Here is a 19,941-nt window from a genome sequence, read left to right as displayed (position 1 = left end):
GTCCATGCCCGCTATGCAAACTGGCACACCATACATTCCAGGGTACCAAAATTTGGGAGCAGACATCCTGTCGAGGCAGGGGCTGAGGCCTGGAGAATGGAAAATTCACCCGGAGGTGGTGAAGTGTATATGGGAGGTCTTTAGCCAAGTGGAAGTGGATCTGTCCATGCCTCAGGATATGATGCACTGTCCATTTTGGTACTCCCTCACACACCCAGCTCCCTTGGGGCTGGGCATTATGGTACAGACATGGCTGAGTATATGTCTGGATGCTTTTCCCCTTATTGCTCTGCTCCCAGGGGTTCTGGAGAAGGTCCACTGGAACAGAATGTGTCTACAATCAGTAGTGCAGTACTGGCCGAGCCAACTATGGTTCTCGGACCTGGTGTCGCTCCTTGACGGCTCTCCCTTGGAGATTCCGGTCAGGAGGGTCCTTCTGTCTCAAGTGGGAGCCGTGACCTTTCACCCGCACCCTGCAGAGATATGGAACCTGTGGGTTTGACCTTTGAGGGGGCCCAACTAGATAAGAAATAGATGCATTGTTTGTGATTTAAATATATAGTTCTGAAATGGAAATGTCCTCTGCAGGCTGTCACTAACACAATATAAATATAAATATAAATATAAATATAAATATAAATATAAATATAAATATAAATATAAATGTTGTCAGAATCATCAGTGCTAAAATGGGAGAAAGGCATTATGATAAATTTAAGCTTAGACTTTGAGGGAAGACTGTCAAAGTTTGAATAGCAAACAGTACAATGCAAGACACTGGAAAAGTACAAGCTGTGCAAATGCTAATGTTGCCAAAAGCCTGAAGTTAACCTACATTTTTGTAGCCTGTTCAATCATGTGTTCACTACAAAGTCATTGCCAAGCTACTGTGACACTTACAGCTGTTCAAGGGTAAGATGAGCAAAAATAAATGCACACTTTTCCATATTTATTTAATGTATACTGTGAATCAAGTCAGATATTTATTATGCCTGTGTGAGACCAATATTTACTAGAAGTGTATCCCTTATAAAGGTAATCTACTTCAGAATCGGATAAAATAACAGGCTATTTCTCATTTTATCCATTTAATATTTGATTATTATTTAGTTGTTTTACAGTAATTTCTAGTGCTTGGAAAGTGAATTATTGGGAAAGGTACATTACCACCCATGAACAAAGAGAGATTATTCATTGTTGAGGTTTGCACTAACTCTGTATAGACGCCTTAACTGTGCTACAAATCTGTTTCAGTTCATCATCTGACAAACTAAATGATAAGCCACTCACACAATCACATTAAAAAATGTAAAATACATTTCCATGGTAACCAGTTTTCCTATGTCCTGATTTCCCATAGTGCGTGTATGAGTGTGTGTGTGTGTGTGGGAGGGGGAGCACTGGGGCAGAGAGAGAGAGAGCGAGAGAGCGAGTGAGAAATGGGGGCGGGTGAGTGCGAGAGATGAGGCAATATGTGATGGTAAAAGACCACATTCACTGTTATAGATCACAGTACCAGTGTAACAGGTATTACAAACTGTACTGCATTACACTGTTCATCTGCGCATCAAGTATTTGACTGGCATCGGAGAAAATGGGCTGGGTTTTGCCAGAATTTCATTTAATAGCCTGAGAAGAATCAGTAGGGATTTAAAAGTGTCCTTTTTGGACATTTTAAAAGGATTTCATGATCTTTGACAAGACAGAAATGGCAGTTTTTACAACTGGCCACTAATAAGAAAAGGATACAATGCTTCGAAAAAGACATGCAGCCTTCTGATAAACAGGACTGTATTTTTTAAAACATTTTTTTTTTCCACAAAAAAAGTTCCTTTACGGAGTGCAACAGGCAGAACTGAGAAAACCTCGTGCAATATTCATCAAGCTGATTTGCCATTGGAAGAATGGAGTAAAGCTGGGATCTTCTATGAAAGCTGGGATTGATTATTCCACATCTTGAGATATGGATCAGTCTGAAGACATGCCTAAGGAGATGAGCGCTGAGGCGAAGGCAGAGAGTGAGTCTGCAGGGGAGATAAAACGGGCTCGGACCATGGCTCTGTACAACCCCATCCCAGCCAAACACAACTGTCTCACCGTCAACAGGTCTCTCTTTATCTTCGCTGAGAATAATATCATAAGAAAATATGCAAAGAGGATTATAGAGTGGCCATATCCTTTAATAAGCTTTTCATCTTTTACGAACGATAGAATTACAAATTGCATGTAATTATCACAGATTTGGTTTGATGGTTGTTGTTGTGTGTGTGTTTTTTTTTTTGTTTTTTTTTTAAATACTTATTTAATGTTTTTGATTGCAGTTGGCTGCCCTTTTACTGTCAGGCGTTTGGTGAAACCATTTCAGTCACATTTATAAAGCCAGAAAGAAAAAAAATATATATAATAATCATCTGCTGGCAAAACATCAAGTTCTGTATTAAAAGGCACAATCATTTTTTCTTTTTTTTTTTTGTTTTGCTTTTGTTTTTTTGTAGATTTAGATTATGATCTTTTATTGCATTCAGCATGATGGTTTGCATCTCTACCATTGAGAAAATTAAGACTTAAGTGCTAGACACTCTTCCCTCCTGGGGTGTAACAGTGCAATACAAAACTGTTGCCATAGTTCATAGTCAGAACTGCTTGAGCTTTTTGTATCTAAGTATAGTAGGAAATGTTTTTAAAAAATTGGCACATAATTACTACATTAAAACATTTGGATTTATTTTCTTTCCATTACACAAGATCAAGGTCAATTTAGCCAATATGAGGTTAAAACAATGAGTTTAATAGAAAAGAGGCTTTTAGGTTCTCAAATTTGTCTCGCGTATTTGCCAAGACACCAAAGCCTGCAATCAAAAAGTAGACTAAAAGAATTAAATACAAATGCAAGAATTTCTCATTCTTCTCTCAGACCAAATAAGCCTCTAACTGTAAATGTGGAAAACATTTCTCAAAACATTTACATGGATTAATTCAGCATACAAAGAAATACAGACTGCATATATGTGTAGTTCTTTGTCATGGTTTGGATGAATTCATATTCAATAACAAGACTAGATTATTCAGCAAGACCCAAGGACTAACCAAGACTAGTTAACCAATGACAAAACATACCTGAATACATTTCCATGCTAAAGAACAGAACTTCAAAATAAAGACATGACAAATATTGCAACAAAAAGACAGGAATACAAGAGCATGAAAGCATCAACTAAACATAGCCTCTTTCAGAGGGGCGGATTCCATATGTTCAAAACATTGCATAACATCCTAAGCTTTATACAACTAAATAATGGCAATTCATACTCAATAATGGCTCAATGCTAGTGGATGATAACAGCTATGATCTGGGTTTGTTGCAGCTGGGCACTGGGCTGTGATTGTGATGCTAAAGTGGACCTGATCACAGTTTTCTGACCTTGTGGCTGTGGTGAACCTGGGACTGTGATTGACATGGATTGTGACCTTGTGGTGATGCTGGATAGTGATCCACGCTGGCTGCATGGCCAGGAGAGATACACTTGGGAATAAGGCTTGGTGTGGCTGAAAGAGAAGCAAGGGTGGACATGGTAGGTGCATGAGAATGTGTAGATGTAGCAGGCATTGGAGGCAGGGCTACTCTCACTTCACTTGAGACAAGAGCTGTGACATGGAACCCAGGGACATAACTGGCCTCAGGGAACTCATAAGCATCCTGGAAAACAGATAATTAATTGGATTCTGGACTGGCAGCCATAACATGACTCGGGATATGGGTGGTCTCTGAGAAACGCAAAAACTAAGTGTGAGTTCCTGCTTACGGTTTGTGGAAGATATGAGTAGCTTGGGCACTGGCAGTATACAGGTTTAGTCTTAGATGGACACGACCTCATCTGTAGCAGATATGGATGCTGATTCAGAGTTCATGGTAGGCATGAGTATGGACACGGGATATGAACATGAGGTGAGAAAGCTGGTATACTTGGGCAAAACTAAGGGGGTAAAAGTGATTGCCATCTACCATTTCCATAGTACATGGTGAACCACTCAGCCACAATGCAAAATTAAAAGGGGGGTATAATGCTATTTCATGCATTCTGACTTATTTACACTGTTAAAGAATTGGATTCTCATGCTAAACATGGCCAAAGTTTCAAAACACGAGTTGGACATATGACAGAGTATTTCTGTGCCAAAAATACTCCAAATCGTCACGAACATCTGTTTTTTTTTTTTTTTTTTTTTTTTTTTTCAAATATGGGCCTGTGTAATGTAAACGGAGGTGGAATTCCTTGTACGGGCACTTCTCCCGGAAGGGCGCGCGCGCGCACACACATTGACCAGACAGAGAGCAAGAGCACGCCCATCAATGCACGTTCGGCTTTACGGAAGTCGCCGGCAGCGCTGCAGAGGTCACAGGACTTCACAAAATCAACAGTGTCACCAAAGAAGTGTGTTTTTGGTTGTGAGGGAAAGATAACCTTGTTTCCCAAAGAACCCAGCGTTAAGTGGAGCTGAGAGTTTTATTCTCACGCATTACATTGATGTAGGCTACTCTCGATATTTGTTATTAAAATAACCATAGAAACTGATAGTTGTAATCACTTTTTTATTGGTTAAAATGAATGGAGATTATCTCGTGTTTTACCGTGGCTGCTCGAGCCCTCAGGGTCGGCGCTTATGGTTTCATAAGGCCCAGTTCTACGCTGGATTTACAGATCGTTTGAAACGGAAAGATGGAGTGGTCACAGCAATAATGATCATGATCATGAGTCAGAACCGCAGGTGGTGAGTAAAACTGCATCAAACGTCTGTTTTGTTGGCAACAGGCACATAAGTGCATATAATGTAAACAATACAAACATATACTGAATTTATAAATTCTTTATTCATCATTCACTATACGCTATATTCATTATAGTGATTCAAAAGCTATCCAAGGATAATGCAATGGTGTATTGTGTGTATTTGTTTGTCTCTACACAAAAGCTGCGCGTGCTTGTGACAGCTCGTCACTCTATCTCCGCCCACAACGACACGCCTCCAGGCACTCGGCTGTTTTCGGAAAGACTCGGTACAGAGTATGTATCTTTTATAAATATGATAAAACTAAATACTTTTCGGCGATATGAAGGATGCTATACTACTCTATAGGTACTTAAGATTAACATGAGATTGGCAGAAACTGTGTGTGATAATCCCCCTTTAATATATGCCGGAAGATTCCAAATTACTTTAAATGAGCCGGTCCAATTTCAGACAATGTTTTGAGACAGAAAAATGCAACTTGGTCTCATTGAAAAAATGTGCCCGTGGCGACATTTTTTTGCTAAATTATATTACATTGCTTCTTCAACACTTTCAAATGTAAATGTCCATTGAGTGGCACTAAAAGTTGTATCCAAAACAGATGAATTAATGTTGTTTGTTGTACATACTGTAGTAGTTCAGAAATCAAATGTCCGGTGAGTGGCACTACAATGTTAATGCTCTATCCCTTTTGAAAAGAATGTACCACCAACACTAAACCTAACCAATAGTGTTAACAAAGGAAAACATGACATAAAAATGCATTTGCTGAAGCAACCATGACATTTTACCAGGTGAACTACCAAGGAAGCTTATTATGTCAGAAAAGCCATACTTCTGGAGATGGTTATGCAAACTGTATTAGTTTACAAATCAGGCACTATGGTTATAACATAGTATTATGCAAAATAGTGTTTGCTTGCTGGGTTCATATGTTTGTGTATTCTTTAACTGGGCAGAATTACATAGTGGAATATTGGAAGTTGGAATACATGTACTTAATAATAAGAACCGACAAAACCGTTATCGACATTCATTTTTATAGCTCTACACTCTTACTGTATGGCAATAATTATCTCATTTATCTTTTTTTTTAATTTTTTTTTAGGAATTTTAGAGAAATATCTGAGACAAAGTTGGTATTTAACAAATCTATCAGGTCTTCTAAAAAGAGAATGTTCTGACTGTGAATAAAAACTTTTCTCCAGGCTATAGTCAAAATGTCATAAAGATTGTAACAAAGCCTCTGAGACTGTGTTTGGGAAAATGAACTGCAAATGTCTTTTCCTAGCAATGCAATGGTAGCACAGAACCCAAGACACATAGTATTACACTCAAATCCAAGCCATTCTGTAGAGTTTGTGTATTACTGTTTGTCCAGCATATTATATAGTCTACTTGTATTGGGGTCTTTTTTTATTTTTATTTAGGCTACATTTTAAAAAAAAATAACATTAATTAATTATACGGTTTATTAGACTTGCTGACTACTATTTTTCAAATGCTAAACTTATAGTAGTTGTCACCCTGATTTAGTTTATGTTGCTTGTTCAGGTATAAGCCTATCCTTTCAGTGTACTCTATAGCATGGCTTTCATTACTTGTACTTTTCAACACTTTGTCACCTTGGAATTATAAGGTTCTATCTGCATTCTAAACAGTTTTGAGATATTGCGCTTCAACGTTTTTGCATTCCATATAGCAAAAGACATTAATTGAAGGAATAATTTTCAAGAAAAACAAACAGTTTACTTATATATTTAAAAAAAAAAAAAAAAAATTAGTGTTGTAACAATGTGTTGACATGCATGATAAAGTTAAATTTAAAGCTTTCATTTAATTCATATTTTAGAATTTTTTTTTTTTTTTTTCTTGTTTAAGTTAAGCATAAAAGGCAGTGCTAAATATTTTGTCCAGTGCAAATTTAGGTAGGAATATGGTGGGTAATTTAACACATTATTGCAGGAAACTTTTAAGTTTAAGTTTCCTTAAACGACAGAAAGCAGCTACACTCAAAAAAAAAAAAAAGAAAAAAAAAAAGATTTTTTGATGCTGTTCAGTTTATTTAAACAATTTATTTTGATTCAACACCATTGTATCAGGTTTCTGGTTTAAATGTGATTGATTCATGTTAAATTGACTTGAAACGATTACTCTTTGACTTAACTTGATGTTCTCATATTGAAATAACATGTTTCAATCAAGTAAACCCAACCAGGACTCAATCAAACAGGATTTTCATTTCCCATCATGCTTTGCAAAAGGGCTGAACTAGGAGTGTAAATGTTGAAATAAAGTGTTATTTTAAGCAGTTTTTAGGAAGATGAGAAAATGGAAAGACTTTTTAAGACTTCTGTTCTATTATGTTGGTATTTAAAAGTTTCTGTTAATTAATAGTTTTAGGGTTACCATTGTGGTGAATTGTTGCACTTGTGCTTGGGGTTGAGGACCTGCTAACAAACTTTCAAAATACTTTAATAAGAAAGTAATCACTGTGGTAGTGCTCTGGGTTGCATTTCCCAAAAGCATTGTAAGCCTATGTTGATTGTAAAATCATTGCCACCAATGGACTTATGATCAATTTAGGCTTTACAATGTTTTTGGTTAAGGCAATTTAGGATGAATCCAGTATCACATCTAGATTTCTAACACAGAACATCACAGAAGTTATATAAATCACAAAATTAAACAAGAAGAATTAATTGTAAAAATCAGTGTATATGAAAACAATTTATTGCTTTTTATTTATTTTCCAAAACATTGCAAATTAGTTGGGCTGACACTATTAAATTAAGCTGTGCCCAACCATAGTAAATAAGTTGAATCAACCTTAATAAATTAAGTTGACCCAACGTAAGTACATTATATTGGAATAAAAGAATTGCATAATGCTGAAATAAAGCAACTTAATCATGTGGAAATCCTTTCCATGATTTTTTTATGTTCGTTCAAAGAGTTATTTATTTGAGTGTACTGTAATACATCTGACCAGGACTTTATTCCACAGAAAGTGGGACAGGTAAAATGGCTTTCTCTCTAGACATCAGTATAGCTGAAATATCATGCTAAAGTTTATTGGGTAACACTTTACAATAAGGTTCATTAGTTAACTACATTAGTTAACATGAACTAATAATAAACTGCACTTACACAGCATTTATTAATCTTTGTTAATGTTAATTTCAACATTTACTAATACATTATTAAAATCTTGTCAACATTAGTTAATGCACTGTGAGCTAACATGAACAAACAATGAACAAATGTATTTTCATTAACTAACGTTAACGAAGATTAGTAAATACAATAACAAATGTATTGTTCATGGTTAGTTCATGTTGGTTAATACATTAATGTTTAAGTAATGAACCTTATTGTAAAGTGTTACCGTTTATTGTTGTAATTAAGACCCTATCACTTAAATTGATGACTGTTTGACATTTTAAGACTAAAAAAAAAAAAAAAACTGCAAGAAAACAGACAATGGACACCTTTGTGAAAGGTGTTTCACAAAGTTTAATAAACACTGAAAAATGTTTCACGGACTATATATATTTAAAAATATTTCACATTTAAAATATTTCAATTATTTCAACTATGCGACAACTCAGTTTTTACCAACAATGTAAAAATCAACATTTAATCTCACTTAATGTCATAGTTATACACTTTTTATCCAGTATGCCATATAGAGTTTTATAGCTACATACAGCTCAATACAAGTACACAGGATGGATCAAAGTTAAAACATAACCTCCCTTGTATGACAACGACGTGACTGGAATAAAGGAAATATACTACAAAACCTGAACCTACCCTCTTAATAGCGCTGCTGGCTGGCGTGGTGTCTAACTATGAAAATAACTCCTCAGCAATAGCTAAAGCAAAACATACACACAAAAAAAGACTGAAATGACAAAGAAAGCTGATCCTGATTGGTCCTCATGTGTGCATTAAAAGTGCTGATTGGTTCACATATAGAACAGTATAGAACCAAGTTAGAGTTCAACTTTGAAGGTAGAACCTTTTTGTTTTCTAAAAAATAGAAAAGGTCCCAAACTGTACACAACGTAAAAAAAGAAACATCACATAATGTAAATAGACTGTCACAGAATAAGTTTGACAAAAATAATAGATAGAACCTTATAATTCCACGGTGACAACTTGTTGAACATTTAGCCACTATCTCACACAACAAAATGATATATTTCATGTTTCCTGAAAACTTCCTTTTAAATTTGATTAATGAAATTCACAAGAGTCAGCTACAAATCCAATCAACAGGAACTGATTTCAGGTCACTGCACATGCTTATGAGGATTGCACCTGTTTTCCATACTTGAGCCTGAAAATGCATTACAAGCAGCATTTGAGATAATGTTTGAATGTTTCTCAGGTGAGCAAAACTCAGCCATCCCTCCCTGGAGAAGGTTAAGTGTTGAATGCTGGTTGCCATGGCAACCCTCTTTGCTAGAGAGATGCCAAAAATAAAAAAGCTGAAAATTCTAGGTTACTGCATCCCTGACTGAACTGACATTACTATGCTTATTATTTTATAATGCCTTTTGTGTGTGTGTGTGTGTGTGTGTGTGTGTGTGTGTGTGTGTGTGTGTGTGTGTGTGTGTGTGTGTGTGTGTGTGTGTGTGGCTGCATTATAGCTTCCAAGTATTTTACCTCACTTGCAACCATCTTTTTATCTGACAAAAATGGTGAAAATTGGTGCTCTGGTTGCTCAGAAAGTAATAGCACAGCTTTTTTCTATAAGCTGCATGATTTGAGGTATCATAAGGCAACTTAGTGTAAGTTCTAAATTGTTAAAATCACTAAATATGATCAAAAGGAAAAGTGATGCTTGCCCCAGCATACACAACCAACACCATGCTTTGTTCACTTTTGAAGCTATTTTATTTGGTGATGTCATTGGACACAATGAGAATTGAGGATTACTCTTTGATCACCCCCTCAGACAAGCTTTAGAGAATATGAATGAATATGGATTTCCATGAATTTTGATTTGCAGCGGTAAAAAAAAATCATTGGATATTCTCACGTGAGCTAGTTGGTGATTTTATCGCCATCTGAATATTGTTTTTTTTTTTTTTTTTTTTCTGGCCAACTGAGAAAAAAAAAACATTACAATAAATCGCGCTACCAATGGTGATTGAATCTTACGATCACTTAGCTCATATCACATAAAACCGTGCAAATTATTATTATTAGGGGCCAAGCACCGAAGGTGCTTAGGCACCTATTGTATCTGTTAGATTTCTTTTTATTATTATTCTTCCGCTTCTTCTTCCGCTCTTGAAGTCTATGGCAGCCCATAGAACCGCTTGCGGGAAAGTTGTGAAATTTGGCACACAGTTAGAGGACAGTCTGACCTTTGTCCATAGCAAATTTGGAGTCTCTAACTCAATCCCTCTAGCGCCACCAGCTGTCCAAAATTGCACTTATGCCCGTAAGGGCTAGAAACAAAATTATTTTTTCCTCTGATTCCTTGGGTCAAGCTGATTCGAATGCACCCTATGACGTCATTTTCCGTCATGACAATTTTTCCGCCATTTTGAATTTTCTGAAAAACCTACTTTTTCGAACTCCTCCTAGGCTGTTACTCCGATTTTCATGAAAATTGAACCAGATCATCTTCAGACCATGCCGACCAATAAAAGTTATGGAATTCAAGTCGATTCCTCAAACCGTTTTCGTAAAACACGCAAACGAATTGTACATTGTGCTTGTGAAAATAGACATAAGGCTGTATCTCCGCAACGCTTTATCGAATTCAGACCAAACTTGATACATGTCATCACAAACATGACCTGAGGCATCATGCAGTGTTTCGTCACAGCGCCAACTACTGGTTCTGAAATATGAAAAATGGATATTTTCGCTTATAATTTCTGACAGTTTTGTCCAAAAATCATAAATTTGGTCTCGTTGGATTCAGGGCATCATGCAGAGTCGAATGATATCCAAATTTCCCATATCGGACATTTTGGCTGTCGGCCATTTTGAATTTTGTGCTAAAATGCTGTATTTTACGAACGCATTAGCGTATCTTTACGAAACTTGGCATGGGTCATCAGCACAATGCCCTAAAGGAGTCTGAGAAGTTTCGGACCAGCGCCACCTTGTGGTCAAAAGTTAAAACAAAATTTACAAAAATTGCTAATAACTTTTGACTGTATTAACCGATTGTAATGAAACTGGTCTCTGTAGATTCCTTGGGTCATGCTGAGAACATAGATATCAAATTTGCCATAGTCAGCTGAACTTCCTGTCCGCCATATTGTTTTTCTTTAAAAACCTACTTTTTCGAACTCCTCCTAGACTGTTGCTCCAATTTTCACCAAAATCGAACCGTATCATCTTCAGACCATGCCAACAAAAAGTTATGGATTTCAAGTCGATATGTCAAACCGTTTTCATATACCGGAGCAACGAATTTGAGGCATGATGCAACACCCAGTCTTGAAGTTGTATCTCTGAAATGCTTTGACATATTGACACCAAACTTTGCAAGTGTCATTGTCACCTCACTCTGACCATACCACATTAATTTGGTCACAGCGCCACCTATTGGTCAAAAGTGATGAACCAGTAAATCCTCATTTTTGATCATTTTTCAGCTATTTTGCATAAAATGATCTTAATAGGTCTTTAATTGCTCACTGCTGCTGTTGGTCTGATGCTCCCAGCCATGTTGGCTGGCTTCTTGTGCCGTTTTTGTGCTTGGCCCCGTAATTGCTGCTTGCAGCTATATTTGTTATTGTTGTTCTCAAGTTGTTCATTTTAACAACATCTGCATTAATTGACTACATGTATTTAGTGGGTATTAGCGTTACCTGTAGATTTCAATTTCTGTAGCCACTCCGCAGTCCGAAGACTTTTGCTTTTGACTATGGGTGAATCTCCAGTTGTCACTGATGATTGTCATTTGGACCTTTTGGATTACAATCCACCATCAAAATGATAAGTTTAATTATTCCAGCTGCTGCGAGAGAAGGCCATAAATGATTCGCCACCTGGAGCATCCTCACATGCGATATAGCCTACTAGCTGGGACTCCTTCTTTATGTAAACAGATATGATGTAATAACACAAAGACGAATGGCGGAATGCTCGAATTTCCCGCAGAAACATACCAATACCAGTCTGATTTGAAAACATTATTACAAGCTTATCATTGTGAATCAAGCGAAGAAGAAGAAGTTTTATTTATATAGCGCCTTTCCATAGCTCAAGGTCGCTTTACATTGTATTGTGTATGTGGGTGTGCAATGTATTGTATAGCACAAACACCTAAGGCCACATATAGCCACATTATCCAAAATATTAAATAGTGGGACCGGGCATTAGAGTAGGAGTAGAGTAGATCAGACAGATATGGAAGCAAGACCATTTAATGCCTTAAATGTTGAGCATGGTAAGTAGATAGTTTTGAACACTGGCTGGTTATGCACTTGCTCAAAAAATGATTTTGGATCATTTTTAACCAAAAAAAGTTAAGGACTACAGCATTAAAAACTCAAAATAACAACAATAATCAAATACTCAGGAGTCCCAGAATTCTTAAAATCATGAACAGAACTACCACCATACATAGACGAAATCGGAACAAAGACTAACAGAAAACATACTCAATTTATACCAACAAAAACAAAGGGAGGAAACGAGAAACAGGTGGATCACATTAATCAAACAATGAATAAACATGGAAACAAATGCAAAGGAAGCAAAACAGGAAACAATGAGACAATAAAATACCAACTAAGAGTCCAACTCAAACACAGACAAAATGTGAAATAACATGACATTATCAAAAATGGCTTAAATAGTTAGTGTTTTTCTTACACAACCTTTATAAAAATTCCAGAGCAAATTACCTATTGATTTTTGGCTTACTCAATGTTCCTCTAATCAAATGCTGTCAGAATTCAGTCTGTGATTGCTGATATTGTATTATCAAAATACGTCTCATGTACTTTTGCCTACCTGAGATACTACTTCCAATTTCCAATTTCTAGGCTGCACCTTTCAATATGGATGTATTCGACAAAAAAAAAAAAAAAAAAAAAAAAACATATTTGCTAGGTTTTGCTAGGGAGTTCCTCTTTTATACAGCTTATTCTCATTCTGTTAGTTTGTGTGATCTGCATCACTAATGTGCTTCCAAATTCCTACTATTACTAACACTCCTAACACTAACTAACACTGTGCAATCCTAAAAACCTGCATATTTTACCTATGTCCTCCTATTGGTCTTTTTTGGAATTGCCAATCTGCTGTAAACAAAGCAGATTTCATTACATCTATATCACTACTCATTCAGGTCTCCACTAAGGCTGCACGATTTGGAGAAAAAATCTAATTGCGGTTTTTCTGGTTAAAATTGTGATTTGCGATTTAAAATGCGATTTTATAAAACAAATTAAAAAAATAAATAAATAAACAATACCAGGCTTGTTTTGCTTGTTTGTAGGGCTGCACAATTTGGCCTGAAATTTTAAATCTTAAACCAAATAAGAAATATTACTGTTGTAATAACTTTCATTATTAAAGTATTTAGCATTGTTATTTAATTATAAATATAACTATAATAATTAGAAAGTAATATTTAAACCTTGTATGACAAAACGTGGGGTTACCTGTTTACATGCAAGCAGTATGTCTATAAATCATTAGAAAGGTCTAAGGATTTATATTATATTATTAGGATAAAAATGTATTTAATATGAACTACGTGCCTCTTATGCATCCACTGTGGAAAAACAAAAACCCTGTACACTTATGTACGCTGGAGAAAACATTAATTATGTGTTTCCCTCAAAGTTCTTTAGAGAGAGGAATTATTTTTCCTATTTTTACCCTGAATAGGATTGAGTGAAATTACTTGGCGATAAACATGTCTGTTTCATACTGGACACCGGAGGGCGCCCTTGAGCAGACACTCCAAATAATCCAAATATACAAAACGCTGATCCCCAGTGGGCATCATGCTATCGCTGTGACTGAATAAAAAGAAGGTAGAAATGCTTTGATTGATTAAACATGAATAAAATAAACGGACGACTGCAACAATACATGGTTTATATGTTTTCTTCAAGCCTTCTCAGGTATTTCCGTAATAATAAAGTATATTTATAATCCAATGCTAATAAAAATGCTATTTCAAACACTCAACTGATGTTATGAAGTGAGTTTTGAGTAAAAACACATTAAATGTTGTCTTTTGTTAGAAAAGAAGTTCATAAAGGCTTCTCATGTTTGTATATTTGACGCGTGTTGCTTTTTCTAATGCAGTGCTCTCACAGGGAGCGTCATTTACTACTGATCACAGAGCAGCTCTTCACTAACACGCTGTGTACATATTTATATCATTAAAAATCGCAGCCTTTGCGATGTCATAATCGCACTAAGCCAAATCGCGATTTCGATTCAATTACGATTAATCGTGCAGCCCTAGTCTCCACATAATTTCACTTTTTCCCACACCCCTCACCTGATTGGAAGGGGTGGTGGTACTGTCTGCTTATCTCCAATGAATGCAAATTTAATCCTTTACCATATCTTTGTGGCAATAGCTCATTTCAGTTGCATGCAAATACTTTCACCCACCCCGCTAAAATCTATTTTGTAATTGTTTATCATACCCCAGGTCAGCTAGGTAACTTCTTGGATGAGTTAGATGTGTTCTTCTCAAAAAACACGAATATAGCAGTTGCTGTGGTTGCTTACATTCCTCTGTGGTTAGCTAATCAGCATCACGGTATTGCAATAATGCGGTTATTGCGACAGCCCTACTACCTACCTTAGCTTGTATCACAATAAATGATACAAGAATGGTACAAGAATGGACTATTGTAATGCTACAAGAATGGACTATTGCAATGCTCTCTTGGCAGGCCTTCCAGCATGTATAGTCTGGCCTCTGCAACTGATCTAGAATGCGGCAGCAAGAGTTGTCTTTAACGAGCCAAAGAGATTTCTCTTTATCAGTTTGCACTGGCTGCCAATAGTCACTTGCATCAAGGCTCTGATGTTTGCCTACAAGACAACCACTGGTTCTGCACCACTATACCTAAACGCACTACTTGAGACTTGTGTGACCTCCAGAAGCTTGTGCTCTGCAAGTGAACAGTGCCTTGTGGTGCCATCCCAGAGAGGCTAAATCTGCTATGCCCAGTTAGGGCATTGGATAGCTACGTTCACAGAGCTGGCCTGTAAGACCGAACAGTTGTTTGTTTGCTTTGGGTCACCTAGGAAAGGGGCCCCAGCATTCAAGCAGAGAATGAGCAAGTAGAGTCAAGGCTTGCAACTCTCTTGTATATGAAGTATCCGGACAGCCTTCGCCTATGTCACAGCTCATTTAACTAGGAGTATGGTGGCTTCGAAAGCATTTTTGTCAGCGCTAACCCTATAAGACATGTGTGATGCAACAGGTTCATCCTCTATACACATTTGTGAGTTTCTACAAACTAGACTTGAATCCCCTACCGGGGTTCCAGGTGCTTTTGTCCAAGTTGTGCTTGCATTATTGCATTATCATTGTGGCAACAGCTTTACATGGCCGCTCACTTTAACGCAAACCTAGATAAATGTGCGCTATTATTAGCCACAGATCCAAGTGTTTATGGGGAGTGTGGAAGTATTAGCATGCTTACTGCATGTCAAGGAGGCGCTTGCACGATCACTTGCATTTTTTCCTGATAACAGCAGAAACAACTTAAAATACTCAGTGATTTTTGTTTTTGAGAGTAATACATAATTCAAAACTGTATAGGGTCTATTTTTATTTGTAAAAACTCACATTGACTACAAAATGTTGTGATTTTGTAAAACAAAGAAAACAAACAGGATATGCTTTCTGCTCTGTGAACTGGAGCGTGTCACAAAAATGAACCAAAACTTTGGTTTTTGGAAGTGAAAAATAACAATTTATTGTATAATTTACAGTGAAAAAACGTAAATTGACATTCCCACAATTCCCTGGGTGACACTTCACATTTTATGTATTTTTTTTTTTTTTTTTTTTTTTTTTTAAATAACTATGTTTCTTCTTAGTTTTTCTTAGTTTTTTTTTTCTAATTAGTTATGTACATTAGGGTTTTATGTTACATCTAGGCCCGGTTTCACTGATAGGGCTTAGGCTAAGCCAGGATTAGGCCTTAGTTCAGTTAGGGCATTTAAGTTTTATAAACGTGTCTTACAAAAAAACATCTTGAGACAAAACAATTGCAATGACATTTTAAGATATCTCAGTGCAAGTTTCAGTTGAAACAGTTCAAGCATGCATTTTAGTCTAGGACTAGCTTAAGCCTTGTTTGTGAAACCGGGGGATAATGTTGTTAAACTAATGATTATTGCATTTTTTAAATTTCACGTGTTACCATGATGGTGTTTAGTGTTTGTGTGAATGACACTGTGTGCACCTTCTATATATTAGTATTTACTTTCTCAGCTTGTGGAAAAGCTGCTTGTGATGAGTCTTGATTCATCATGTGACTCTCATCACCACTGAGCTTGGTGGTTGTCAGCATACACATATAATAAACACTAGACGCCCTATTGGCCGCTTTGGACTGTTGCTGCGATACGTCAACGAGTCCGCCATATTGTGCGGGGCAAGACTGCGCTGTTAACAAACACAAGTAAACGGACGAGCTGCGGTTTTTCTGGATAAAAACAAAAATAACGTTTACATTTATCAACCGATTTCAGTGGTTTATAATGTACGTGGTGTACAAAAAGTTCTAGTTACTTAAGATCTCTATAGTTAGACATATAAAATATTTATTTTAATAAGAAATAGTCAAAGCTCAGGCTTGTCATGTATTTGACTGCATTATTCTTGCATAAGAATTGTGAAAACGCCCATACTGAGATATAATTTAATTTTCACATTAAATTAAATAACGTTTTCTTATGGTAAAAAAGGGATTTTCTGTCTTTAACGCAATTTTAGCTTTTCTTGAACTTAGAATTGACCACCATTGATAAAATGAAACCAAAATCATCAAATACAAATCACACAGGCTGCTTTCTGTATTTTTATAGCACTAAAATGATACAGATAGATACTCCAAAAACATACAACAACAAAGATAACTGATGGATCCTTTATGGTAATACATATGATATGGTACATCTACAGTGCAAAGCAAATAAAGAAACTGAGAATAGTAAATAGTTTGTTATACACTATAAGAAATAGTTTATGTAGTATATAATAATATAGTCAATAATAAAGTATACAGTACAGTCCAAAAGTTCGGAACCACTAAGATTTTTAATGTTTTTAAAGAAGTTTTGTCTGCTCACCAAGGCTACATTTATTTAATTAAAAATACAGTAAAAAACAGTAATATTGTGAAATAATATTACAATTTAAAATAACTGTGTACTATTTAAATATATTTGACAAAGTAATTTATTCCTGTGATGCAAAGCTGAATTTTCAGCATCGTTACTCCAGTCTTCAGTGTCACATGATCCTTCAGAAATCATTCTAATATGCTGATTTGCTGCTCAATAAACATTTATGATTATTTTCAATGTTGAAAACAGTTGTGTACTTTTTTTTTCAGGATTCCTTGATGAATAGAAAGTTCAAAAGAACAGCATTTATCTGAAATACAAAGCTTCTGTAGCATTATACACTACCGTTCAAAAGTTTGGGGTCAGTAAGAATTTTTATTTTTATTGTTTTGAAAAGAAATTAAAGAAATGAATACTTTTATTCAGCAAGGATGCATTAAATCAATCAAAAGTGGCAGTAAAGACATTTATAATGTTACAAAAGATTAGATTTCAGATAAACACTGTTCTTTTGAACTTTCTATTCATCAAATAATCCTGAAAAAAAATATTGTACACAAATATTTTGTACAATTGTACACATTAAATGTTTCTTGAGCAGCAAATCAGCATATTAGAATGATTTCTGAAGGATCATGTGACACTGAAGACTGGAGTAATGATGCTGAAAATTCAGCTTTGCATCACAGGAATAAATTACTGTGAAATATATTCAAATAGAAAACAGTTATTTTAAATTGTAATAATATTTCACAATATTACTGTTTTTACTGTATTTTTAATTAAATAAATGTAGCCTTGGTGAGCAGACGAAACTTCTTTTAAAAACATTAAAAATCTTAGTGGTTCCAAACTTTTGGACTGTACTGTATATCATATTGTCAATAAACAAACAGTATACAACAAATAAAATAGTAATGAATAGAACATTTATAAAATAATATAAGTACAATAATATATCATAATAATATATTGATAATAGCATATAGTATAATAATACTATAATAGCAATAGAATATGTAGTATCATTTACATAATGTAGACAATAATATAACATCATAACTATAATAGATTGATAATATTGGTATAATAATAATCGCAAATACAATGCAATATCAATTGCAGAATAATATAGACAATAATAAAAATAGTAAATGAAATAGTGACTAGTACAATAATAACATAGTATTGGTTTAATAATAATAACAACAAAAGGCTATATATTTTCCATCAGTCTCTTGGAAATGGTGAGAACAGTCCACTGACAGGCTCTCCTTAGCTTTTCTTGAGGCTTGTGTAGCCCTGGTTGCAATGGGCTAAAAAAGAAATTAAAATATAAACAAATCACCATTTAATGGCAAACTTTTAAATAATGTAGATGAGTCGGGAAACTTCCCTTCTAGCTACTTACCACTGTCTCCTCAACTCGTTGTCTTTGTGAAATCTTAAATGTGTGAAAAGCTAGCCCACTAACTAACCTTAAAGTAAGGGTTAGATTAACAAAATATCAGTCACCTAGCCGTAACGAGTACTTGTCATAAAAGTCGGTTTTAATAAAATAGAGATGCATATTTAAACTTTAGTTTATAAAATAACATAAGCTAAAACTATATTAGAAATCATGTAAACTCACGTCTCAACTTTCACAGCTAATTAGTGACATCGCTAGCTATTTTAGTCTAACTGACTCCGGTGGCCAACTACTATCAATTATATAATGACCAAATACAACCAGAAACAAATGTTCAGTCTTACCTGTGAAAGGTTATTCCCCGAGACCGGTTTTCAATTGTGCAGCGATTTGTATACAGCCCCAAGTAGCACACGAAGCAGACATTTTTCTCAATTCCAGTTATGAGCGTAATGCGAACGTTGCCCCGCACAACATGGCGGCGCCGTTGACGTACAGTCCAGCAGCCAATGGGGTGTCTAGTGTTTATTATATGTCTATGGTTGTCAGTGTATTACAAAGGTACTAATATCTGTTTTGTACTTCAATAGGTTGGTAAATTAACATTATATCAGTTAATGAAATATGTTTTTTTTTTTTTTTTTTTACCATAAATTTCATGGATTTTTTTTTTTTTTTTTACAGTGTGTAAAATATGAATTATGAACCGTAATTATTTCAATATAAACCTTTAAATTATAAGGTTTTGAACTTTAAAATAGTGCTGTCCCCTAAAACCTAAAATGCTGCTACCATATATTTTTAAAAAAAAAATTTATTTACAGTAAAGTTCTGGCAACCACAGCTGCCGTTTTTTTACTGTAAATTTTATGGGGATTTTTTTTTTTTTTTTACAGTTTAGCTGTATCTGTAAAAATTTTGTATCAGCGTTTCATCCTGACGGATCCAGCATTTTGGGAGCCTGAAACTACTATTTTTTGATACCAGGTCCCAGAGTGGATAAATCTGAAAATGATGCTATTGCGTTATTTTGTGAAACGATGATTTCATCACCCCACGTCTCGACCCTAGTCAGACACCGCTACATCACGTAACAGCAACAACAACAACAACGGCGCATGCTCCAAGTCTTTTTCTCCATTTTTAGTGTATCTCTGTGGAAGAATTACAGCGCTACATACTGGTGTGGCATATACACCGCATTCCAAATTATTATGCAAGTGACATATCAGTAAGATTTCAGTAAATGTTTCTCTTTGTGAGGTTTGGTTAGTGGTGTCTAAAATGCATCTTTACGCACAACTGCCAGCCTGCATGGAGAGCTTCTTGAGACTCCAGAGACACCAGCAGCTTCAAATACCTGTTTGCTGCTCAACACTGGCTTTTTTATAGCTGCCCTTTTAATACAATTAAATTTTTTT

The 19,941-nt window shown here is 35.5% G+C and overlaps 1 protein-coding gene across 1 annotated transcript in view; it reads left to right on the top strand.

Moving 5' to 3' along the window:
- The first annotated feature begins 1,521 nt into the window (after positions 1 to 1,521).
- The window catches only part of LOC125250165 (voltage-dependent R-type calcium channel subunit alpha-1E-like), a 59,145-nt gene continuing 40,725 nt past the window's right edge, over positions 1,522 to 19,941 (top strand). The window contains exon 1 of the mRNA XM_048162587.1: positions 1,522 to 2,172. Coding sequence (XP_048018544.1) covers positions 1,964 to 2,172 — 209 coding nt within the window. The 5' untranslated portion in view covers positions 1,522 to 1,963. The remainder of the gene's footprint in view (positions 2,173 to 19,941) is intronic.

This window comes from Megalobrama amblycephala, linkage group LG17 (genome assembly GCF_018812025.1).
Source record: "Megalobrama amblycephala isolate DHTTF-2021 linkage group LG17, ASM1881202v1, whole genome shotgun sequence".
NCBI lineage: Eukaryota > Metazoa > Chordata > Actinopteri > Cypriniformes > Xenocyprididae > Megalobrama > Megalobrama amblycephala.
This window is presented reverse-complemented; position numbering and strand designations above follow the sequence as displayed.